This window comes from Oryctolagus cuniculus, chromosome 4 (assembly GCF_964237555.1).
Source record: "Oryctolagus cuniculus chromosome 4, mOryCun1.1, whole genome shotgun sequence".
Classification (NCBI taxonomy): domain Eukaryota; kingdom Metazoa; phylum Chordata; class Mammalia; order Lagomorpha; family Leporidae; genus Oryctolagus; species Oryctolagus cuniculus.
In genome coordinates, this window is record NC_091435.1 from 147229787 (window position 1) to 147255254 (window position 25468).

Below are 25468 nucleotides of genomic sequence, written 5' to 3' on the forward strand. Positions count from 1 at the left end.
AGTAATGGAAGATTACCAGAAATGTTTGTTTTTCAGCTTGTTCAAATATTTATATTTTCTCTGGTTTCTTTTCTGAAGTTATGTTGGCTCATTCTTTTTTCTAATAAACAACTGCTGCTTGAATTTCTTTGTTTCTAGTGCATAATAAATTTAGCTTTTGAACAGTTCTTTTTCTTCAAAAGATGACTGGCAAGTGAAATTCCTTATAGATGAATCCATCCCAAAGTAGAGAACATTGGACTTCAGTTTTCGGCAGGTTCTTCTGATCCTAGTTTTAAAGTGCATGTCGTATAGAGGCATAGAGAGTTTTAAAATGCATGTCGTATAGGGCATAGAGAGCTGTCTTGGGAATTCCTCTTGTGTTTAGATGGTCACTCAAAGGGCAGGCTTCCATGTCTTCATGCTTTGTCCCTCCCCCGGGCTGCTCCTGGGGCCTCCTCATACCTCCAGGCAGCCCCTTTGCCGTCTCTGCCACACCCTCACTGTGCCTGGCTCCCCCCAGTCTCTTTCCCCTCCCTCCTGTCCCTCTGTCCTCTGTGTACTGAGACTCATGTGTCTGTCTTGTCCCCTTCCTTCTGTGCTGTAGTCAAGGTCCTTGGCCCCTTTGCCATATTGTCTGGTTTTCTTTTTAAAGATTCATGTATTTATTTGAAAGGCAGTGCTACAGCGGTGAGACCAGGGGGAGTGGATCTCCATCTTCCATCTGCTGGTTTACTCCCCAAATGGCCACAGTGGCCAGGGCAGGGCCAGGCCAAAGCCAGGAGCTTGCAACTCCATCTGGGTCTCCCATTTGGGTGGTACATCTTCCATTGCTTTTCTGGGTACATTAGCAGGGAGCTGGATTGGAACTGAAGCTGCCAGACAAGAGCTGGTGTTCATATGGGATGCTGACATCACAGGCGGTGGCTTAACCTGCTGTGCCACAATGCTGGCTCCTTTTAGGAGTTCTGTTCCCTGGTCCCGTTCCTTATTGCTCCTCTGCTTGCAATAAGTGAGACCTAGAATAAAGGAGACAGAGCAGGTTTGGGGAAACAGTGTAAGCTGTAAGATTATTAGGTATCTAGTAGTAGGTAATTGGACATATGGAAGAGATTGAAGATAAGAGCAAGAAAGACAAGTTGATAGTAACAAGATCTCATCAGTGGTGAAGTACGCTAGAAGCTAGTGTACCAGGAGAGGATTTCGCACGTGGAGAAGAGAATGGACCTTTCCTTGGAACTGGAGCACGTGACGTGAGTGTTCTAACAGATCTGCCTGGTACTGAGAAGAGAGAAAACCAAGAGTATTATTGAGCGTAGTGAAGCGGTGAGGGTCTGTGAGGTTTGGAATTGAAGACTAAGGACAAGAGGCGTCAGTGCAGAAGTGACTGCTGAGCAGAACTGGGACCTGCTCTGAGCCTGGGATCCTTGTTGTGCAGGAGCACCTCTCTGAGGTGGGGTTTCCTCCAGCGGGACTGAGCAGTACGAACAGGTGAGAGGCAGACAGGATCCAGGGGCTGCCTTCCAATGTGGGGGAGGAATGAGCCAGTTGAAGACGCCAGCATGACTGTGTTGATGATGTCATCATCTTTAGAGCACAGGTTGTGGGCAATGTGAGACCAAGCGGTCTAACGCCAGAGAAGAGGGAAGTGGCTTAGGCCACCATATCCCTGCTAAGATCAGTCCCTGGCTCATAAATGTGGACTGCCCTGGAGTAGTGGAGATAAAGAACTGGTTTTGTAGGCATCAGAGGTGGGCGGTGAGAGGTCAGTGACAGGATCTTCAGATCTGCATTTGCTGTGGTTATGGAGCAGTTCTTTAGTATATAAGAATATTGAATACTGCATTTGGAATTCAGCAGGAAGATGGCAAGAGGCAAGGTGAGCTAAGGGCCAAGGCCTCTACCAGGTCCTGTGTGTACCATTGGTGTTGATGCCGTGTTAAAGAGCCATTACAGTAGCAGAAGTTATAAGCTTCAGATAGAGCAGATTTTGTGTGAGGAAGGGATGTCTGGGAGGACCTCATGATTCTTAAAGAATGCGGACTCACTTCCTCACGTCTAGGCCTGAGTCAGGTGTTGTAGGAACTAAATGATAGGCGGTGGAGGAGATGACTGCTGAGGAAAGCCAGGCTGGAGAAGGTGAGAAAGACATTTGTGAACAAGGTGAGAGTTTGGAGGCTGTTCAGAACAGGGTGGCTTCCAAAATGAGGGACAGACCAGAAGAACTGCAACAGTGTTCTTGGCAAAGCACAGGAGGGCTTTTGTCAGAATCTCTGGGGTCGGCAGCAGGCTGCTGATTATGGGGAAGTGAAGCATTCCCATGTGGTAGCTACTGGGATGACTGCTGATACTACTGGGGCCTGCATTTTTCAGAGAGATTCTGTACCAGGCTAGCAGGTACATTACATTAGCATATTGCGTCTTCGTAACATGTTGTGTTATCCTTGTTTTACAGCTACTGAGCTCAGAAAAATGTCTAATTTACCTAAGGACTGCATGGTCTCATGGTTCCATAGCCAGTTCTTGCTGATTGTGCTGGTTTCTTTTGTGCACTTGCCTTGTGTACTGGATGTAGTGATACAACCAGTGATTCTTGAGGGTGTGTTGTTGGAAAGCCTGCTTATTCCCAGCTGGGCTATAGCGCTCTGGCACCTCCAGGTGGCAGTAATGGTATGGTAATTGCTACCATGAGAGAAAACACTGACTAGCAGAGTGAGGTACCACTCAGTCACTGGTGTGCTGCAGCAAGAACATTTTCTTTGTTGTGAACCTGGCGCTTGACAGTACAGCCTTTAACAGGCATTCATGCACCTATAAAGGAAGATTTTAATGTTTGCATACTCTGAGTGTTTAGCCCAGGACTTTCAAGTAGAGTGTAAAAAGAGAATCCTAGAAGGGCATGAAACTCATTTGGTTGAGCCTGCCTTCTTGTCCATGGCTAACAGCTCCCTCTGCTTTAGTTGATGCCTGGGGGTCTGAGGTGATACTCTTTCCCTCTTTCCTTTCTTCTTCTTCTTCCTCCTCCTCCCGTTTTCCCTCCTCCTTCTCTTCCTCCCTTCCTCCTCTTCTTCTTCTTCTCCTTCTTTTTTTTTTTCTTTTTCTTTTTTTTTTTTTTTTTTGGCAGGCAGAGTGGACAGTGAGAGAGAGACAGAGAGAAAGGTCTTCCTTTTTTCCGTTGGTTCACCCCACAATGGCCACTATGGCCGGCGCACCGCACTGATCCGAAGCCAGGAGCCAGGTGCTTCTCCTGGTCTCCCATGCGGGTGCAGGGCCCAAGCACTTGGGCCATCCTCCACTGTACTCCCGGGCCACAGCAGAGAGCTGGCCTGGAAGAGGAGCAACCGGGACAGAATCTGGCGCCCCGTCCTCCCCTTCTTTCTTTTTTTAAAGATTTATTTATTTATTTGAGAGGTAGAGTTACAGAGAGAGACAGAGGGAGAGTGGCTGCAGTGGCTGGAGCTGAGCCAATCTAAAGCCAGGAGCTAGGAGCCAGGAGCCAGGAGCTTCTTCTTGGCCTCCCATGCAGGTGCAGGAGCCCAAGCACTTGGGCCATCTTCTACCACTCTCCCAGGCCACATGCAGAGAACTGGATGAGAAGTGGAGCAGCCAGGACTCGAACCAGTGTGGGATACCAGTGCTACAGGCAGAGGCTTAGCCCACTATGTTACAGTGTCAGCCTCTTTCCTTTCTTCTTTATTATTTACCATTTCACTAATCTGTTGTTAGTATATAAACGTGTTTAAGTATCTCATTAAAAAAAGAAAATCTTTGAAAATCCTCTGCCCTGAATGCCTGCCTCCTATTTTTCCTTGTTAAATTTCCTAAAGAATGGCTTCTTGAACTTTCTTCATCCCACCCTTTTTCCAACCCACCACCCCGTGCATCTGCCAGTCTTCTCTTCAAAAGCTGCCCTGTGGCCCCTGAATGGAAGAGGGGTATTATATTTTTCAAGACTCCACAGGCAGGACAAAGAATGATGTGAAATGTAAGATTTCCTTGACCATCTTGAAGGTGGTAGCTATTCTGAATTTCAGCTCTTGCTTTGCAGTAAGAGCTGCTGCTACTTCTTTAGCACAGGGCTGTATTTATGGATGCTGACTGGTTCTGTTAAGCCACATTGAGTAGGCCAGGTAATGATGAGATGATGGCTTTAGGGATATCTGTCTTGTTGTTGCCTCTCCTGTCTTCTGGATTCTGAATCCCTTGAGAAACAGATCCAGTGCTTAGATGGGGAGGCAGACATGAACTTTCATGGTGAAAGCTGGACTAGAAAATGTGGCTAGAAAGTTTCTGTAGAATTCTTCAGTTGGAGTCAGCTTTTTTGGTGAGGGGTCTGCAGAACAGACGTGAGGATCCTCGGACCTTGGCTTAGAAGGTGACTGATTATGATGGCTTCAACCTGCAAATTCTGTCTCAACTCTTGGCTCTGTCTGGCTCTCCATGGCTCTGTCGTTGATGGCTGCAGTCTTCAGCAGGGTTTCCGGATCCTAGAATGGTGGTTCTGGTCTCTTTGTAAAATAGAGGGTGGTAGCTGGGTAGAATTTTTATCCTGTTGATAATTCCTAGGACTATTTGTGACAGTTTGGATCTTTTAATAGCTAGATTGTACATACTAAAGGCTCAGGCATTGATGAACGAGCTGTTACTGAAGTCGTTACTGTCCTTCCTGTTACTACAGAGCCAGTTTTATTTCTCCCTATTTTACAGGTTGAGTATAAGCTGGGATTTCAAGTAGACAATTATGTGGCTATGGACATGCCCCAGGTCAACATTTCTGTTCAGGGGGAAGTTCCACGCACTTTATCAGGTGAGTGAGAGTCCTCTGAGACAGAGTTAACATACTGCTGACTGCCTGTGCTGAGCTGTGCTTTACCTCCTCCCATGCATTGCTGGCACGGCTTCCACACGAGTCCCTGTGTCTGACCTTGTTCTTCCTCAGTCAAGTCCTGCATCCCCCAGTAGGACCTGGGTGACCACTGCATATGTACATCCTGACCACATGGCAGGAAGCTCCTCAGTGCCCCCAGGCCCATCGGCTGGATACAGAGCAGAGTCCCCAGTCCGTGTGTTGGGACCTTTACTGGCTGCCCCTTCTCCTAGCCAGCCTTGTTGCTGCCCTTGACTGCTCCTGTGTTCTTGCAGTTTGACACCAAATGCAGTTTTGATGTCCACACCTTTGCATGAGCTGGTCTCTGTGTGTGGGACCATTGTTTCCTCCTTTCTGAAATCCTGTTCATTCTGCGACACTCAGACTCTTTACTGTCCTTATCCTGCTTCCGCCTGTCCTCCCAGTGGTTAACTCTCTCTTCTGTTCTTCCTGCCCCATTGTACCGCGTTTTTAACTGGTTTCTAATTGCATTATCCTGTAATTTTTTTCTTGTTGTGTAGCATCTGGACACAACATAGGCACTCCATACATCTATGAGTAAATGAACTATCTTATTTAAACCAATTTAACACTTTTGAACTATTGAAATCTTTTTCTTAAAAAGATTTTATTTATTTATTTGAGAGGAAGAGTTAACAGACAGTGAGAGGAAAAGACAGAGAAAGAGGTCTTCCCTCCCCTGGTTCACTTCCCAAATGGCCTCAACATCTGGAGTTGTGGAGGTCTGAAGCCAGGAGCCAGGAGCTTCCCCCCAGTTCTCCCACATGGGTGCAGGGGCCCAAGCACTTGGGCCATCTTCTGCTGCTTTCCCAGGCCATAGCAGAGAGCTGGATCAGAAGAGGAGCAGCCAGAGTAGAACTGGTGCCCATATATTACGCTGTTGCTGCAGGCGGAGGATTAACCTACTATGCCACAGCACCAGCCTCTGAGTGAGATCTTAATATAGTAGGAATGTTTTAAAATTGAAACCATAAGTGATAGCAGTGTAGTCAAACTTTTCCTGGCAGTCTTATTCATGTTGTTAGTGATATCCATTAGTTTAAGCTTTAAGAAATGCAAGAAGGTGGATTAATTCATATGGGTAAGTAAAGAAATGCAGAAATGTTCCTATCTCTGATACACTCATACATACTGAGAAAAGATATATTCTAAATTATAGAAAAAGAATCTTTAATTGAAAGATTGAAAAAAAAAATAGGCGGGGCCGGTGCTGCACCCATGTGGGAGACCCAGAAGAAGCTCCTGGCTTTGGATTGGCACAGCTCCAGCCATTGCAGCCATCTGGGGAGTGAACCAGTGGATGGAAGACCTCTCTTTATGTCTCTACCTCTCTCTGTAACTCTTTCAAATAAATAAATAAAATACATCTTTAAAAAAAAATTTAAAAAATAGGCATTGATGTTTGTTACCCTGTTGCTGCAGTTGCTGATAGAAGCCAGAGAATGTTTAGAAAGCTGTTGTTTAAATTCATAGTTGAGAACTTATCCTATTTGTTTACCTGTTTATATTTAATCTTTCATTAAGAGCAAGATAAAACAGCATCTCGAGAATGGATTATCTTTCTTTCCTACCATATAATTTTTGTTACTGTTCCTGATAGGACGGGTAGGGACAGCAGGGTTTACCTTTTGAATCTAGCTTCAGTGTGTTGGACGTACGAGACAAAGTTATATATTAAAAATCGTGAGCCGAAGTTGAAAACAATTATCTCTTCATTTATGTCTTGGTTAGTTCTTTACTGCTAACTTTTTGTCCTTAATGAATGAAACACTTAATGTCTAACCTTGTGGTGTTTAAAGATGAGGTATCTGAAAGCTTCTGTTTAATTAGTTTATGTAAATAAATGACTTTCAGTTTTATTACAACAAAAATAGTTCTGAAAAGTTTATTAGAGCCATTTTGAGCATTAATGTGGATTTTTAGAAAATTGAATGATTTTTCTTATTTTTTTTAAAGTGTTCCGGGTCGAACTTTCCTGCACTGGCAAAGTAGATTCTGAAGTTATGATATTAATGCAACTCAACTTGACAGTAAATTCTTCAAAAAATTTTACAGTCTTAAATTTTAAACGAAGGAAAATGTGCTACAAAAGTAAGGAATTTGTCAACATTTTATCTTTGTACACATTTAATTATGATGAAGTCTTGATTACAGCTGCAGATGACAAGAGAAGGAACACATCTAGTTCAGGCCCCACTCAGTGCCTGGTTTCTCAGTCTTGGCAGAACTGCAGAGATATTTTCCATTAGGGATAGGAAATAGAACCAACATGACTGAAGAGTCAGAGAAAGAAGATAAATGTGTTAGGGGACCCTGAGTAATTTGAGTATCACTGTGTTTTCCTTATAAAGTTACTTTCGTGTGGAAGCCTTGCTCTGGGGTCAGAGAGACATGGGCTAGAATGACAGCTTTTTTTTTTTTTTTTTTTTTTTTTGACAGGCAGAGTGGATAGTGAGAGAGAGAGAGACAGAGAGAGAGAGAAAGGTCTTCCTTTTGCCGTTGGTTCACCCTCCAATGGCTGCCACGGCTGGCACACTTGCGGCCGGCGCACCGCACTGATCCGAAGGCAGGAGCCAGTTGCTTTTCCTGGTCTCCCATGGGGTGCAGGGCCCTGCCAGTTGCTTTTCCTGGTCTCCCATGGGGTGCAGGGCCCTGCCAGTTGCTTTTCCTGGTCTCCCATGGGGTGCAGGGCCCAAGCACTTGGGCCATCCTCCACTGCACTCCCGGGCCACAGCAGAGAGCTGGCCTGGAAGAGGGGCAACCGGGAAAGAATCCGGCGCCCCGACCGGGACTAGAACCCGGTGTGCCGGCGCCGCTAGGTGGAAGATTAGCGTAGTGAGCCGCGGCGCCAGCCGACAGCTTGGTTCTTTCCAAGATACTGGGGCAAGTTGTATAACCTCGCTAAGCCTCAGTTTTTCTCATATGCAAAATGGGCATTATACATGTTTCAGAAGTTTTTATTTTCTTTTTCTGCTTTTTAAGAATAATTAAATTTAGCCTGCCACATAGAATATCATATATAAATGTTAGTAGTTTTTTTACTTTTAATTATATTATCTGTTACTCAGGAAATCACAGCATGTGTGAAAGAGTTCCAGCATGCTAGGTCATAGATCAAAAAATTTTGTAGTTCTCTTTAAGGGTTATCTAGTCCAACTCACTCACTTTCAATTGCAAAAATTCAGGTCATGTGGGTAGAACTGATTAGTATCCAAAGTGGTTAAAAAAAGAGAAACCAGTGGGCGCTGTGGCTCAATAGGCTAATCCTCCGCCTGCAGCGACGGCACACCAGGTTCTAGTCCTGGTTGGGACGCCGGGTTCTGTTCCGGTTGCCCCTCTTCCAGGCCAGCTCTCTGCTATGGCCCGGGAGTGCAGTGGAGGATGGCCCAAGTGCTTGGGCCCTGCACCCCATGGGAGACCAGGAGAAGCACCTGGCTCCTGGCTTCGGATTAGCGTGGCAGCCATTGGAGGGTGAACCAACAGCAAAGGAAGACCTTTCTCTCTGTCTCTCTCTCTCTCACTATCCACTCTGCCTGTCAAAAAAAAAAAAAAAAAAAAGAGAGAGAGAGAGAGAGAAACCCACACTTATAAATTCCCTAAACTTGTTCAGTGTTGACTGTGTTCTAAATGTTCCATGTACAGTAAGCCCATTTAATCCTTACAGCAACCTTAGGCAGCAAGTTCTTTTATTATCTCTTCTTTGGGAGGTGAAAGCTGAGTTCTGAAAATCTGACTGATTTGCGAGCTCAGAGAGCTAAGTGGTGCAGCTGAGGTGCAAACCTATACTCTAGTGTCATTGTTAAACTGTCTCCCAAGAAATTTCCTGAAGCCAACAAGTGCATTAAAATGACTAATGTCCAGATACATGCCAAAAAATAAAAATAAAAAAAGCCGTACTGCATTAGAATAAACATTTTAAAAATGGTAAGTTAGCACCTTTTGGCTTTTGTGTTTAGATACATTTTTCAGTTGTAACACATTTAGTTATGTACCTACTTTGATATAATTTTAAAACTGAAAGGGCTTTAAAAACTCTGTAGCCAAACCTAGCCGGTATAAAATGAACATAAGGAGACTGGGGCTGTGGAGAGGTTGCCTGCGCTTCCCCGGCTGGTCAGTGAGGAGGGCAGGACAGCTGGGTCCTGGTCCCCAAGGAGATGGGCAGACTGTAGCGTGGTGTTTCATCTGTTACTCTTCAAGGCACAGTGAGATACAATTGGTGTGGTCCATGGGTCCCACCAATGCTGAAATCCACTAAGGTCAGTGATCAACCAGTATTCAGAGTGATCTATGCCTTCTCTGTTTTCTTTAATTGATACATGAAAATGAACATTAAAATTCTATTGTTGGTGTTATTTTCTGTTCTGTTTTACTTAAGTTTAATATAGTAGTACCCTCTTTATTTGGTCATACTTTTCCATGTTAATGAGTTTCACTTTAATATGTGATCCCAATGTATTTATCTGGTTTTCCAGGCCACTAGCTCTTAAAACAGTCTACTGTTAAAAAATATCTGTACAGCATGGAGTGTTACTGGCAAGAAAAATTTCCTTTATCATTTGAGGATATGAGTTACAGTGTAAACAAGTTGTGCTACTCCAGAACTGCTTAGAACTGTTCCATTCTGCGAATGTGCAATGTGAGGCTCCAGTGCACGTTTGTGTATAGCTTCCCCCAGACTTCTTAATCACAAAACCCTTTGCCAATGAGCACCTAAAAGTAGAGCCCTTTGGCTAAGCTGGCACTATTGATTAATGATTGAGGTGATTATCAAATGTAGCTTTCAATATCTTGCAACAAATAACCTTGTTACTTAATTCAAGCAGTGTTCTGATAGAACCCAAAACTATGTTAGAGAAGCGTTCATACAGTTTAATTATAGTACTTAAGGATTTTCATGAAAAAGAAAGAATTCCTAAATAATCTTTTATATCTTTTTTAATTTAGAACTTGAAGAAGTAAAAACTTCAGCCTTGGACAAAAATGCTAGCAGAACTATTTGTAAGTGTTACTGTATTATCTTTATTATTAGGGATTTAAAAAATGGTTAATTGAATATGAACGTGATTGCACAAAACTTAGAGGTTCCAGTTTGTTGAATGATAATGATGCCATGCTGTTTGTAAGTTGGTAAATGAGTGGTTGGAGAAGTGCAGTTCATATATATCTCCTAGCAAGTTGGTTAAAAAGCTTTCACAGACAAGAATCTATTTCCTGTCTTCTCAGGTGTTCTAATTAAAGTATGAACATGAAATATGTTTAAGATTTTTATTAGCCCAGCTTGGAAAATCGAACTTGTGTCCTGGCCCTAGCCAGGTGAAGATCTAAGCTTAAACACAGTATATTATTTCAACCAACATCACTGAAAGTCACAGTAGATTTTGGGGGAATGGGTATTGATTATGATTAGGTACTATAGCAGGCTTCTTTTTTTCTTTCTTAGCATGAGCACATCATTGCATCTTATTTTCCTGAGATAGTTGTTAATAGCAGCATCTTAAAATAATAATATTCTTTTAATGGAAGTTGACTTTAATTTTTTTGAAAAAATTTTAAGTCTGCAAAAATTGAGAGTATGCTTCAATGAACCCCCTGTACCCACCACCCAAGTTCATTAATGATGAATATTTGACCAGTGTTTTTCCACTGAAAAATATTCTGGCTGGTTAGGAGTAGGATAGAATATTTTAAAGCACATCCCAGGCATCACATTATTTCATCCACAGATATTTCAGTGTGACTCTGTTAAAAAACAGAACAAAACAAAGCACAAAAACCACAGTCACCCCATACCTATACACTTAGATTTATCACATATAGCAAAATTAGCAGAAATTCTTAATACCTTCTGATAGCTAGTCCATGTTCAGCTTAATCTAATAGTCTTAGAAGTGTAAAGGTTTCTGCCCTCTGAGTCAAGATTCCTGTGAAGCCTACACACATAGTTTGTGGCTGATACTTATATTCATCAGAAAGCACCTCCCTGATTTTTAAATACACTTATTGAAGAAATTGTATCATTTCTTCCTTAGAATTTACCATATTCTTCATCTTCCTGGTGTTACTTAACACGTTTTTCTCTCTGCTATAAGTTGGCAGTCAGATTTCACACTGGATTCGATTCAGACCCAATTCTGGTGGCAAGTTCAGTCCACAGGCAGTACTGTGTGCTTCCTGTCTCGTCTTTGTGTTACCTCAAGAGGCACCAGGTATCTCGGTGTGCCAAAGTAGGTCTTTTTCTGAAGGTAAAATAACATGAAATAGTGTCTACTCATATCTTATTTAGATGCATTTCTAGAAGAAAAACATTTTTTAACATTACTACTCTCAAAATTTACCTTTGAAATTCCGGTGATTTTACCCATGTCTTTGTACATCCACAGGCTGTTTCCACAAGAACAGTATTGCATATTCTTGGTCTCTTCCTTGCTCCTTTCCACTCGTCTCCTTTCCTATTTATTTATCCAACCACCAGCATTTGCTGAGATTCCATGGAGTGCCAGGGCATGTGACTGAGGCAGAGAACCCTTGCCCTCAGTGCCGTGTAATGTAGCTGGGGGGATGGACGGGAGGGTGGGCAGTGGTAGCAAAGGCAGTGAAGCTGTGGTGGATACAGAGAGCCTTGGAAACCTGAGGAGGGCCATGTTCCCTCCACTAAGGGAGCGAAGGACAGCCTTCTGAGGAAAGTGACATCTCATCTCAGACCTGAGGATGAGCGGGCCGTGACGGGCAATAAGGCACGTCAAAGCGAGGGAGTGAGAACAGTGCACACACCAGCCTGGCACTTGGAAGCCATTGAGCAGGGTGCACGTGGGGCACCTTCTAGCAGAGTGCCTGGGCGGCACTGCCACACGTGCCGTGGGCTCTCCCTGCCTGTCCAAGACCGGGCAGCCCTGCAGGGCCATACCGTTTCCATGGGGAAAGCTATGCCTTCATTTCGGCAACAGCCCAGTCCAGCCACCCTAGAGGTCATTTGGTCTCTTGGCATCGCTTTGTTCTGATTTGTTTGTTGATTCAAAGTTTAAATTTTAGAAAGCACAGCCGGCGCCGCGGCTCACCAGGCTAATCCTCCGCCTTGCGACGCCGGCACACTAGGTCTAGTCCCGGTTGGGGCGCCGGATTCTGTCCTGGTTGTCCCTCTTCCAGGCCAGCTCTCTGCTGTGGCCAGGGAGTACAGTGGAGGATAGCCCAAGTACTTGGGCCCTGCACCCCATGGGAGACCAGGAGAAGCACCTGGCTCCTGCCATCGGATCAGCATGGTGCGCCGGCTGCAGCGGCCATTGGAGGGTGAACCAACGGCAAAGGAAGAGCTTTCTCTCTGTCTCTCTCTCTCACTGTCCACTCTGTCAAAAAAATAAAAAAATAAAAATTTTAGAAAGCAATCTTATTTCCATGTTTTTGAAAGACTTAACTTTTATCTTTTGTCCTGACCTATCCCCAGAACTCCAGATTGTATGTCTGACGATTTACCATCTGCATGTGGATTTGTACTAGGCAGTCCAGACTTAACTTGAACAAACAGAAACCTCTTTCAGTTCTCACTTCTCCACCTGCTTCTTTTTGTCTTTGTCAAGCTACTCTATCCAAGTAATTCCTTAAGCCAAAACTTTGATTCCTCGTCTTCCTCTTACGTTAGTACAATTTATTAACAAGACCTGTTGACTGCTTCAAATACATTTTGTTCTACCTTCACCATGACACTGTTGTCCAAGCCACTGTTCTGTGTCTTTCTTTGACTGCTCTGGTAACCGTCTTAGCTTGTCTGCTCCTTCTGCTCTGGTTTCCCCACACAGCATTCTTAACACAGTAGACAGTCAGCAGGTTTTTTTTGAGTGACACTATGTTTGTCATTCCTTTGCTTGCAACCTTGGTGATAATTTCCCATGTCATTTAGGAGAACCCCTCGGATTCCTCTGGTTCTCTTCAGTAGAACTATGGTGTGCACCACACTCATTGTCGAAACTCAGTCACACCGCTTGTCCTTGCTTAGATCACATACACGAGTGTGTATTGTCTCTTCTCAGTGAGTGTGAGTCTTTGTCATTAGGTTATTCTCCCTATTCTTGCTTTCTGGTTCTGTCTCTTAAAAATGCTGTAAAGCCGAATATCATTTTATCAATGCAGTCTTTAAAAAACAGCTAAACAAAGGTAATTTCTGTTACTCTCAAAAGAAAAAAAATAAATGTTTGTTCTTGTGCGTGCCTCTATTGTTCATTTCTTTCCTCTGAGTCAGTGGTCCTTGAGTTCTCCAACCCAGACGTCAGTACTGAGAAACTAGGAAAAACCTAGAGCGCTACGTTTTGCAGGATGGTAACTGCTTGTTAGCCGCTCTGAGTTAGTTAAAACTAGGTTAAAATTAAAGCTTCAGTTCCTCAGTTATACTGGTCGCATTTCAGTGTTGAATAGCCAAAGGCCCCTGCACTGGGCAGCACCCTGAGAACATTTCTCTGACTGTAGAAAATCTGTCGGGCAGCACTGTGACAGTGTATTTTGTGCTTACCATTTGTGCGTGACTGTCATTTTTGTTTGCCAAAAGTCCTATTTAAAACCTGTAAAAACTAAAACAAAAACAAAAACACTGAAAAATTGTGTGAGCCGCTGGTAATTGATGTTACTGAAGAGGGAATACAGACAGAAAATGGGAACCCTGTTATGTAAAACGGGATACTCACTGTGTAGATTGGGTCACAAAGCAATAGACTGTGTTTGTTTAAAAAGCTTAATGTGCTTTTCGTTTTTATTTCAGATGATCCTGTACATGCAGCTCCAACCACCTCTACACGTGTGTTTTATATCAGTGTAGGGGTTTGTTGTGCAGTAATATTTCTTGTAGCAATAATATTAGCTGTTTTGCACCTTCATAGTATGAAAAGGATTGAACTGGATGACAGGTATTGTACATGTTTTGGGAAAGGAGAAAAATAAAAGCAGTTATTTGCATATGTGTAAGAGCCTCTGCACACCTGTGTGCACTGGTACAGGGGAAGGAGGAGGTTGACCAAGCTTCAGTCAGAGGAAAAATAAGATGTCCTGAACACTGCCTTTGATTTCTCTGATTTTATTTATTTGTGAATTTGCGAAGTCAGAAATCAGTTTATTAGTTGTTAGGAGAAGTGGAAATCCGGTATGTTTTTTCCAACCCCGTTGAAATATCCTAGACTCCTATTACCTTTTTCTTTAAGATTTAATATTGATTGAAAGAGTTACAGAGAGAGACGCACACACAGAGATATCTTCCATCCTCTGGTTCACTCTCCAAGTGACTGCAGTGGCTGGGGCTGGCCCAGGCCAGGAGTGTAGAGCTTCATCCAGGTCTCTCACGTGGGTGCAAGGGTTCAAGCACTTGGGCCATCTTCTGCTGCTTTCCCAGGTGCATTAGCATAGAACTGGATTGGAAGTGTAGTAACCAGGACATGAACTCGTACCCATATGGGATGCTAGCGTCACAGGCTTAACCTGCTGTGCCACAATGCGCACCCTGTCCTATTGCCTTTTAAGATCAGCTATTTCGTTGATCTAGTTCCCAGCTTCATTATTTTCCATCTGTCCATCCAGCCATTTATTCATCCAGTAAACATTTATTGAGTAACCCACCACGATATAACATTGCCTCTCAACCTAGTTGTACATTAGAGTTGTGGGGAAGTTTTGTTAAAAACATACCAGTCGTGGGTCTCACCTGCCAAAGATCCTGATGTAATCAGTGTAGGGTAGTGTTTGGGCTACGATGTTTTTCTTCAAACTTCCTGGATAATTATAATGTACAGTCATTTTGAGATGCATTGGGTTAGGTATTATGCTAAGTGCTGGGAATACCAAAATTAATGATACACTTCCTGGTGTCAACAATTTAATCTTTGACATTAGCTCATGATTATACAACTGTGTCAATTTGATGATCGTGATAGGTATAGTATGGTATGGGAATAGGGAAGGTGCTGATCACAGCCTGGGTGACTCAGAGATGGCAAGGAGGAGGAAGTTATAATCAGGTAGGGAAGAGGTGGAGCTGGAGGTGGAGGTGTATGTTCACGACACAGAGTCCTCATTTCCCTGCTCAGTGACTCCCAGTTGTGGACTAGACATCCCTGTTTTCGTTTGTGGAAGTGCTTCTCCCGTTCTCTTTGAGCCTTTGCTCCCCTTCTTCCTGTGTCCTTACCTGTGCTCTTGTCAAATGATGACTTGTTCCTCACTTGTGCCCTGTATGGTTTTTGTTCCTGCTTTCTTTTTGCCCATGGGACTCCCTGTATTTTCTCCTAGTCCAGACTGTTCATTCTTCAAGTTCCAACTCCAGTGCCAAAGTTTTCATAAAGTCTTTAAGCCTCCCAGCTATTCATATCCTTCTCTCTCTCATTCGCAACTCCCTCTCTTATTGTACTTTTTCCTTCTGGGTCTCTCTTTTTTTTTTTTTTTTTTTTTTTTTTTTTCTGTGGGCTTGTCTCGTTGGTCCTGCTGGAATGTCAGCTCTCACTGCCCAGTTGGAGAGCCATGTGTCTCCCCCGTTGCCGGGTCCCCAGTCCTAGCCCAGTGTCACCTGTGCAGTGAGTGAGCACGTTTGGGCATAAAGAAGGACTGCAGGGGCAGGGGTCTGCCTCCGGATACTGCCTGTCCTCGCTGTTCTGCTTTCTGTACCTGTGTAGAGAAAGGAGAGGAAAAGGGTAAGAATGAGAAGTATGTGCTTTGTGTACCTGGTGGTGTTGGAAATAGGTTTACAAAGGAACAAATAACATTTAGAAGAAAATTGAGAGGAAAAAGAGGTAACAGAAGCATTTTGATAGGACAGGATATATGTAAAATTAGAGGGGTTTCTGGTCAGCATGCTGAGAGTTGCATTTAAAATAAATTATTTAGTTGAGAGACGGAATCAAAGAGTTCTCATCCCTTGGTTCACTCCCCAAATGCCCACAACAGTCTGGTCTGGGCAAGGCCAGAGCTGGGAACTGGTGACTCAGTCCAGGTCTCCCACTTGAGCCATCACTGCTGCTTCCCAGTGTGTATATTAGTAGGTAGCTGGATTGGGGTCAAAGCCAGGACTTGAATCCAAGTACTTCCATTCGGGATGCAGGCATCCCAAGTGGCATCTTAACTGCTTAGCCAAACGCCCACCCCAGGAGTTACATTTTCCTTGAGTGCTTGTGGGCCAGAATTGTGCAGGAACTTTCCGTTTCCCTGGGGCATACACTTTTGACTACTGAAATGATTGGTTATCACCCATTAATAAGTGTTCTGACTCTACAGGTTTTTGGGCAAAGGTCTTCAGACATTGAGTAAAAGCAGCTTCTATTACTGTGTGTTTTCATTGCCTGGTGGTCAAGAGCATGAATGTGGAAGCACACCTCTGAGGTCTGGTGGTTCTCCTTCCTAGCTTATGTCCTTATGGCCTCCGTAGAGTAAGTTACGGAGCTTCGCCATGCCTCTGTTTCCCTCAGCTATCAACCAGAGATAGATGCCTAATAGGCATGCTGTAGGCTTTCGTGAACTAGTACTTCAATGTCTTGCAACCCAGTCTTGCCCATAGTAAGGCCATTTTTAGGTGTTTGTTGTCAGAAAGTTGTGGTGTGCTAGTAGTGATTTCTTGTGCAGCTCTTTCCTGTTCTATTAGTGGTTGTTGATTGATTATGTGCCAAGGAAGCTAACAGTTGTGACCAGAAAGGTCCCCTCCAGTAATCTGAGAGCTGCTTCTCTTCCTGGATAAGGACTGCAGAGAAAGTGATGGCTGCCATTCTAGTGAGCGTTGCCTGCTTGCCAGTGCTGTGCCAGGCATTTCACATGCGTTGTACTAAGCACCTTCAGCTACCTATGGTGGTGGGACTTACTGTCCTTGTTTCAAAGGGGAAGCTACAGGCTCAATGAAAGTGAAGGATTTTTCAAGGATCAGGTTGTTAGAACCACGCCAGTGGCTGCTAGTTCTTTGTAGTAACTGACTCTTGTACTTGAGTGGAGCACTTGCTGTGTGCCAGGCACTGTTTTGTGTGTATCCCCATTAGCCGTCACAGCGTCCCTGTGAGTTCTGATGGACCCATGGCTCCGTGGCATTCCTGTGACACAATAGTAGAGAGGGCTTCAGTTCTAGGCACTCAGGAGCCAGAGCCCTGTTACGCACAGAGCTTCTTTAGGGACTGAGAATAAAACTGCCTGAGCTGTAGTCACGCTGGGCACTTGGAACCCATGTGTGACTTTCTCTCTTTAAGCACTGCAAATGCATCTTTTCGGCCTCGGTTCTGCCAGGTGGGTCTCGTGGAGAGGCAAAGCTGTCTTCATGTTTACTCCGAAGTCCTTCAACCCAGGGCTTGCTCTGCAGTGCGCCCGCACTGCGGTCTTCCCCGTCAGTTTGTGTCTGTGGGAAAGTTCTTTCCCCTTTTGTGGGATTCTGGAAGCTGTTATTTGGCAGCATCTTTGTTTACCCTGTCTCCTTCCCGTTATCTCCACCCCCTCACCATTGCTGGTGCCCAGGTCCTCCTCTACTAGGATTTCTCTTTGTTTCTATTTCCACCTCCTAACAGAGTCTTAACACGTAGTAAGATGTGCAGTAGCTATTGGATGAAGGATGAATAGAAGTGGCCAGAAACTTTTGTTGTTCTAGTAGTTCTTTGCCCTTCCCAATCTGTACCACCTGCTCATTCATAAGCATCCATTCTGTCTGGTCTGTGTCTTTCCATGCCAGAGAAGTATGATTTTTCTGCTCATTGATCAGGCGCTGGTATACATGCTGGGCAGGCAGGAGTGAACAAGCAGGCACTTTTCCTGTCCTTGTGGAGTTAGAGTAAGGCCGACATTAAACAGAAAACACTGTGCAGTGCAGGCTTCCTGAAAGTGGAAAGCACTCTATTCAGTGCTGGATGTTCCAGCACTCAGCACAGTGCCTGGCATGGCAGGGACACTTGATAAATACTTGCTGAATGAGCAAATGAATAAGGAAGGAAAATAGCACAGAGTATAGTAAGTGTTTAGAAGGAAAGTTACCAACTTGGCCCCGAGTCCCAGTATCATTCTAAAGCAGGTCCAACATCTCTATAACTAATCCTACTTGCTGATGAAAAGAAAATGTATTTAGGCTGATTTTATACAAAAAGTATTGGTAGATGGACATTTTAATCTCCTTTCCTACCTCCTGTGTGGATTTGGACCTGAGCAGGTGTCAGAGGTAGGTCCCCGACTGCTCCTTGCTTCTCTTTAACAGTGAGCCTTGGGTTGCAGAGTTTGTTTGCACCACTTAGTGTAGTGCTTTGCTTAGGATTACTTGATCCTCCCTTCCCATCTAGTGTCTGTTGAACAAATGAAACATTGGCATAGAGGTACCCCTAACACCTGTTACTGTTTAGCTGGTACCTTTTCTGAGATTCGGAGATGGTACAGTAGTGCCACCTACTGCTCAGTTAGTGGAGAGAAATGGGCTCTTCTGTATTTCACTGTCAGTGATGCTGATAACAGTTAATATTTAAGTAGTAGTTTCCATATATCATATAGTTCCAGCCTCACAGAAATCCTGTGAGGTAGCTTTCTCATTTTGCGAGGTAGGTTTCTTATCCTGTCTTATGGGTGAGTAAGCCGAAGTCCTTCATTTCCTCCTCCTGAGGATGCTGATGCTGCTCTTTCCTCCGTCTTTCTAGTCTGAGCCTGAGTACTACGCAGAGCTGCAAACACACGTGCCTGTAGCTCCTTTTCATTCTAAGGATTGGAAGTGCATTAAAACATTCCCAGTAAAAATAATAGTCATTTTTGAAAATGTATCTGGAGGCCAGACGCTGTCCTAAATGTTTTATTTACTTATCTTTCATGTAATCCTTCCAGCAGTCTTATCAGGAGTTAGCATTATGTGGGGCGGGAAAGCTTAAATAGTTTACTCAGGTCATACTGTTAATAGTGGATGGTGCTGGCAGTTCTGATTTCAAGGTTCATGCTCTTGGCTCTGCTAGACTGTCCAAAGCCCACTACATGCACAAGTAAAATTCAGATAGGCCCATTCTTGGATAGGCCCCAGCCTGTACAGCTCTTCCAGAACCCTGCTGGATGATAGCCTGCTGAGTCCTTATGTGGTGTCTTCAGCAAGGTGGCTGGGGAAGCAGGCTGGGCCTCTGAAGGGAAGGCTGCTTGAGGGATTTCATTAGGCGAACTGTGTCTTCCGGACGTGTTGTGTTGAGCAGAACGGCTTGAACCTAAGTGCTTTTCAAATGTTTATTGCAGAAAATTATAGTTATTTTTATTGTGACTTTTTAGAATGTTTTAGTTGTGAGAACATAATAGATTGTATTACTAGTGATAAAGGAGATAATAGATTGTATTATTAGTGATAAAAGCTTGCATAGCAACTTAACTATGTTCTATATTTACATTTTCAGATGATTGTGGGGACTCTTAGATTGATAAAATATAAATTCATGTATAAATGTTACAGATTACATAGCAACTCTTTGTCATTATAAACACTTTTCTATCACTAGTTTGTAAAACTCAGAACTGTTGTGTGCAAGGGGTCAATGAAAAGGTTTTGCACATTCTGGAAAGTGGGAGCCTCTGACTGGGGTGTACTGATGCTGTGGCTAGAGGAGGCATGGAAAGCGCATCCTGCCCCGAGTTGGGTCCTTCCCACCGAGTCTCTGCGCTGCACTTCTGCAGTGCTGCTGGATCACAGGACCGAGGTGGCGAGACCGGAATATGTGCAGGGGTGACCTGGGACAAGGATACTGTCCACTGGATAGACAGAAAGAAGCACATGTGTGAGAAGCATTCGTTTGTAGTAATCTTGAATACAGGGTCAGCAATTATTTCCGCCTACCATCTTCCAGGTCTCCTGTGGTAGTTTGAGAGTACCATGTGATATAATGTTTCAGATATTAGAGATTTCCATATTCTCCACAGATTTTGTGTGAGGAAAACAGCTTGACCCAGATCTGACACTCCTTCTCAGCCCAGCCTTTGGATGTGTTGACACATTTGATCTGGAGGCCGTTTGATTTGGGGCATCGTTGCAACAGGCCTGTCGTTCTATTTTCTGAACAGCTGTCTGAGCGAGTGGCCTGGGCTCTCTTCTTCAGAGATGAGCCTTCCTTCCCTAACATACTCTTTCAGAGGGCCTTTGGCTGCTATGACAGGACTCAGACCTGCATTTCTGGGTAGTTTCGGTATGATGAACCTACTTGGTGATTTGGGGGAAAGAAAAAATAGAGCTCTGCATTATAAAGCAGATTAAAATTTCAATACAGAACATTGTGGAAAAGATCCTTGTGCTGTTGTGATGATCAGGGGTTTAGTATATTTTGTATGTATGGAAAAAGGGATATTTCTCAATAAAACTGATTTGTCCAATGTTTCTCTTATAAAAATTGTTTGCAGTATCAGTGCCAGCAGTAGCTCCCAAGGACTGTCTCAGCCATCCACCCAGACGACTCAGTATCTGAGAGCTGACACGCCCAACAATGCCACTCCTATCACCAGTAAGAGTTAATTTAATTCCAAAGTTGACTTATTAGGCCTGTTTAATTTGGCTGGAAGGCAGTTCAAGTAGTGTGGGGGTCTTGCAGGTTTCTTGCAGGTTCTTATTTAGTGTGGTTTTGTGGTAGGTGGAAAAGCAGTTCACGTGTCATGTCTGTCTCTGTGACTTGCACGCTCCTTCATCCCTGTGACTTGACCTGCTGTTCTAACTGAACGGTTGTCCCCAGTGCCGTCATAAGGGTATTTATATTGCTTGTTTTGGCTTTGTTGGCTCCTCAGGTTATCCTACCTTGCGGATAGAGAAGAATGACCTAAGAAGTGTCACTCTTCTGGAAGCCAAAGCCAAGGTGAAGGATATAGCAATATCCAGGGAGAGGATAACTCTGAAAGATGTACTCCAAGAAGGTATTTATTGTTTAAAAATCAGCTTTTCAAGTAAGAGTTCATGTTACTTAACCTCTGAAAAACTTGATTCACACAATTTAAAAAATTTCACCTCGTTTTGTGTCTAAGATAAGGATAAAAAAGCAGCACACAATATATTTCTCTTATTAAAATGACTTTCATTTTCTCTTTTTCCAGACTGGTGCAGTTCTTGATTTTGAAGTATATTAAAGCATATGTAGTTCTTATAACCTTTAAGATATTTTTTCTGTTTTGTTCTTACTTGAAATGATCTCTCCTTAGCATGTCTCTGAAATATTCCAAGTTGTTCTGTCTGACTGACAGTGGGGGCATTCAGCGGAAGGAACAGGCCCGGCTTTGGAGTCAGACTCGAGTTCTTATCCCATGATAGGTGCCCTGTGTGACCTGGGAGAAGTCACTGTCTTTGATCTCCAGTTTCCTCTTTGGTAAATTTGGGCCACATTGGCAACTCTTAGACTAGTTATGAAGACTAGATGAGATGAAGAAAATTCAGTGAACTAACACACAGTGTTGTTTGATAGATATTAGTACCTTTCCCTTTTGCTGGTCCTTTGCTTTTTGAATTTTAGAGTATTAGGGAGATGCTGAAGGAAGAGGACAGAAATTAATAAAGTACTGCGTTGAGCTCTTGAAGTTCTTAAAGAATTACTTTTTTTTTTTTTTTAAATACCATTGCCGTAACTCAGTTTCAGTGTTTGAGATGCATATGAGTTGTGCTGTCTTCATCTGATGGTTGGGATAGTTGTAGGTCAGTCACAGCCTAGTGAGAGACTGCCCTCAATGGCGAGTGGTCACTCATGGACGGAGACTTGGACGAGTTCTTCAGAGTGTGAATGCCACTTGTGAGGGCTGTCATCTGTCTACGCCTAACTGATTTTCAGATCTGCCTGCCACCTGAGGAGAGCAGGTAAACCAGTCAGTGTTTCCTGAACAGTCCAAGGAATGAGAAACCAATGAGTCCCGTTGTATTTGTAGGTGATTTTGATCTCTACTTTGATAGAACAAGTGATCTGTTGCGGTGGTATAATGTAAGGAAAGGAGATGATTCTGGATTAGGTTGTTTTCTTTAATGTTTTCAAGCCTGTATGCATTTTTTTCTATTATTACTTCATTTATTAATATAGAGAGAACAATTTTCATGAATTTCGTAGTTACAATTCCAGTAATTCAATGATACTTGATTTCAGAAAAGAAAATAAGAGCTAATTAACATTTTTGTAAGAAATGGTCAGATTCACTGGAAATCTGATAAATGCAAATCAAACACTAATTACATTCTGTTTTTAATCTGTTCAATTAAGAGAATTAAAAAGATAATATCTAATTGAAAGGGATATTGAGGGAGCAGGCTCTCTTCCATATTGCTAGTAGGAATATTAATTACTATAGTAACACACACACACACACACAGGTACACTTTTGTGTGTGTTCCCTAAATCCTAAGGGTTTAATTTTATGTCAATCCATGTTTGGAAGTACTTCAAGATGGACTAGGTACTGGGAAGAGCACCTTTTGTTTTGCCTTGCCGCTTGAAGAGATATAGAAGCTTAGTCAGGCCAGGTCAGTTCAAGTGCAGGAAGGGAAGAGTGTTGTTAGGAAGGGACTGAAGGTCAGGGTATGTGGTCGTATGTATTGACTCGTGTATTTGAAGGTACTTACTTAGCTCTAGACAAAGATGTTAAGTACAGATAATCAAAGCTTTTGTCTCACACTTGTGGGTACTCTGTGTCTCTGGGCCTCAGTGAGACTTGATAGCGGGCACCAGCACCTCCAGCTAACAGAGCGGAGGGCATTAGAGCAGGCCTGTTGATGTGTGTGTGCCTGCAGCAAAGCAGAAGTAGCTGCAAGCATATTTTTGACATGGTGAAGGAAGCAAAGTAAATCTTTCCTAGTGGGAAAGTGAGATGAGATGAACTTTTGATGATCATCTCATTAAGGAGCTTTTGTTAGCAGTTAGAAAACTGCTAGTAAAATCTGGATTTTCATAATCCATTTTTTTTAAAAAAGAGGCTGATAGCTTCCTGAATTCTTGTGTTTTTTTTTTTTAATATTTATTTATTTATTTGAAAGGCAGAGGTACAGAAAGGTAGAAGCAGAGAGAAGTCTTCCATCCTCTGGTTCACTCCCCAGATATCCACAACAACCAGGCTGTGCTGATCCGAAGGCAGGAGCCAGGAGCTTCTTCTGGGTCTCCCATGAGGGTGCAGGGCCCAAGGACTTGGGCCATCTTCTGCTTTCCTAGGCACATTACCAGGGAGCTGGATCAGAAGTGAAGCAGCCGGGACTCGAACCGGCACCCACGTGGGATGTTGGCACTGCAGGCGGCAGCTTTACCCACTATGCCACAGCACCGCCCCATTGGAATTCATTTTTAAGCTCCTCCCATTTTTAAACACTCTTTCCCTTCAAAAAAAGGTTGTCACTTCTCTTCTTACTATAATGAATTTTAGGAATTTTGCCAGTTACTTGAGAGGTTGAACAACTGATTGGAGATCTAAGTAGTGAGTGGTAGCATAATGAGAACCCAGGACTGTTTGAATCCAAGACTTGGATACCCCTGGCCTTCCCCTGGAGCGGCTTAGCTCTACAGCAGCAGGAAAACGGGTCCGCTTTGCTTCCTTTGTCATTGTGCTGAGCCTAAGCCTAGACACTCCTAAATGCCTCTGTGGTTACCCCATTAATGGAAAAAACAAAAGTCTTGTATACTTAGCTTAGATATGGTATTTCTTAAAGCATTTAAGACGTTTCATGGTTACTAAGAACTTTTTTTTCTTTAAAGAATTATTTATTTATTTGAAAGTCAGAGTTACACAGAGAGAGAAGGAGAGGCAGACAGAGAGAAGTCTTCTATCCACTGGCTCACTCCCCAATTGGCTGCAATAGCCGAAGTTGCACCGATCCAAAGCCAGGAGCCAGGAGCTTCTTCTGGGTCTCCCACGTGGGTGCATGGTCCCAAGCACCTGGCCCATCTTCCACTGCTTTCCCAGGCCATAGCAGAGAGCTGGATTGAAAGTGGAGCAGCCAGGACTGGAACCAGCACCCATATAGGATGCCAGTGCTGTAGGCAGTGGCTTTACCTGCTATGCCACAGTGCCGCCCCCCCCCCCAAGAACTTCTAACAGTTGTTGAATACAAATGATCTGATTCATTTTACTGTGGAGTAATAGTGTTGAACACATATGCCCATTATGTTTGTTGTAAATATGTTATGCCAGAAAGTTTTTGTACTATACTTTTATGAAGGTTATTGTATGATTTAATTAATTATTGTTTTTCTTTTTAGGTACTTTTGGGCGTATTTTCCATGGGATTTTATTAGATGAAAAAGATTCAAATAAAGAAAAACAAGCATTTGTAAAAACAGTTAAAGGTATGATTTCCTTCCATAAAATTTCCGTAATGCTTTTCTGTCTAAGGTGGATCATGCTGGCAAACTTCTGTCTCCATTTCTCAGTGTACCCAGCTCTGTGTTAATTTAGCCCATAGAGGCTAATTTTTTTAAGGAGATTTGAGTTGCTTTCAATAGATTTAGAAAACAGAAGTCTGATTAATGAAGACAGTAAGATTAATGCGATTTTACTCAGGATTTTAAACTGCATTCACTTCGTTGTTGCTGTATCTAATGTTGAATTTTTCCAAAGTTAAAATTCCTTTGGTATTGTCTTTCCCCTTTAGAAAACATTATCAGTAGTTTTTCCCTCCTGATATTGAAGACTATTGAAAAAAAAATTTAAATAACCCCTTGTAGCTTACTTGGATAGCCACTGTTTACTTTTCATTCCCCTCTTTTTTCTTTCATTGACTGTATAACACTGCAGGAAGTGTGTGTCTGTGTGTGTGTGTCTCTGTGTGTGTGTCTCTGTGTGTGTGTCTGTGTATTTTATGGTATACTTCTACAAGATAGCAGTAGTTGGAATTGCTGGCCCAATAGTTGTGTTCATTTAATGTTTTTATAGATGTTGTCAGATTATTCTTTAAAATATAGCACTAATTTATATTTTCACAATGTCAGTTTTTATATGCTCTTATTTTGGCCTATCTTTTGATGATACCTAATTTTTAATTTTTTGATTTTTTTTATAAATTACTCATTTAGAAATTCCTTGTCAAAATTCTACAGTGTTTTCCATACTTGTATATGGCCTAGTTCCCTATACTGGTAAATTACCAAGACTTCATAATACTAGGATTTTAATTACTTATGAATAATATTTGTAAAGCTAAATAATTCTTAGTTAAGTCTTTTATTTGTTCATTTTTTTGAAAAGATTTATTTTATTTATTTGAAAGCTGAGTGACAGTGACAGAGGGAGAGACAGAGAAAGATCTTCCATCAACTGGTTCACTTCCCCAAATGTCCGTAATCAGCCAGGGCCTAGGCCAGGCTGACGGTAGGAGCCCGGAATTCTACTCAAGTCTCCTATGTGGGTGGCAGGGGCCCCCAAGCACTTGGACCTTCTTCCACTGCTTTCCCAGGTACATTAACAGGGAGCTGGATCTTAAACAGAGCAGCCAGGACTTGAACCAGTGCTCAGTATGGGAGTTGGCATCATAGGTGATGGCTTAACCCACTGTACCACAATGCTCATTTTGAGAGGAACAAAAATGTGGTAATATAGAGGATGTTAAATATCAATGTCTGAAATGCACTGAAATGACCAAATATTAATTTCTGAAAAATGCAGTTTGCACTTTAATGTTGAGGGGAAAATTATAGTCTATTTTATAGACAACAAAATTAT

At 43.0% G+C, this 25468-nt stretch overlaps 1 protein-coding gene across 4 annotated transcripts in view; it reads left to right on the forward strand.

Moving 5' to 3' along the window:
• RYK (receptor like tyrosine kinase) overlaps nucleotides 1-25468 on the forward strand; it is a 103096-nt gene that overhangs the window by 48880 nt on the left and 28748 nt on the right. Inside the window, exons 3-9 of one of the 4 annotated variants that reach the window (XM_070072805.1) lie at nucleotides 4687-4786; nucleotides 6824-6958; nucleotides 9815-9868; nucleotides 13614-13758; nucleotides 20201-20301; nucleotides 20570-20704; nucleotides 24010-24096. In XM_070072805.1, the coding sequence (XP_069928906.1) occupies nucleotides 4687-4786; nucleotides 6824-6958; nucleotides 9815-9868; nucleotides 13614-13758; nucleotides 20201-20301; nucleotides 20570-20704; nucleotides 24010-24096 (757 nt within the window). The remainder of the gene's footprint in view (nucleotides 1-4686; nucleotides 4787-6823; nucleotides 6959-9814; nucleotides 9869-13613; nucleotides 13759-20200; nucleotides 20302-20569; nucleotides 20705-24009; nucleotides 24097-25468) is intronic. The other 3 variants (XM_051818598.2, XM_070072806.1, XM_070072807.1) reach the window with 3 other exon arrangements.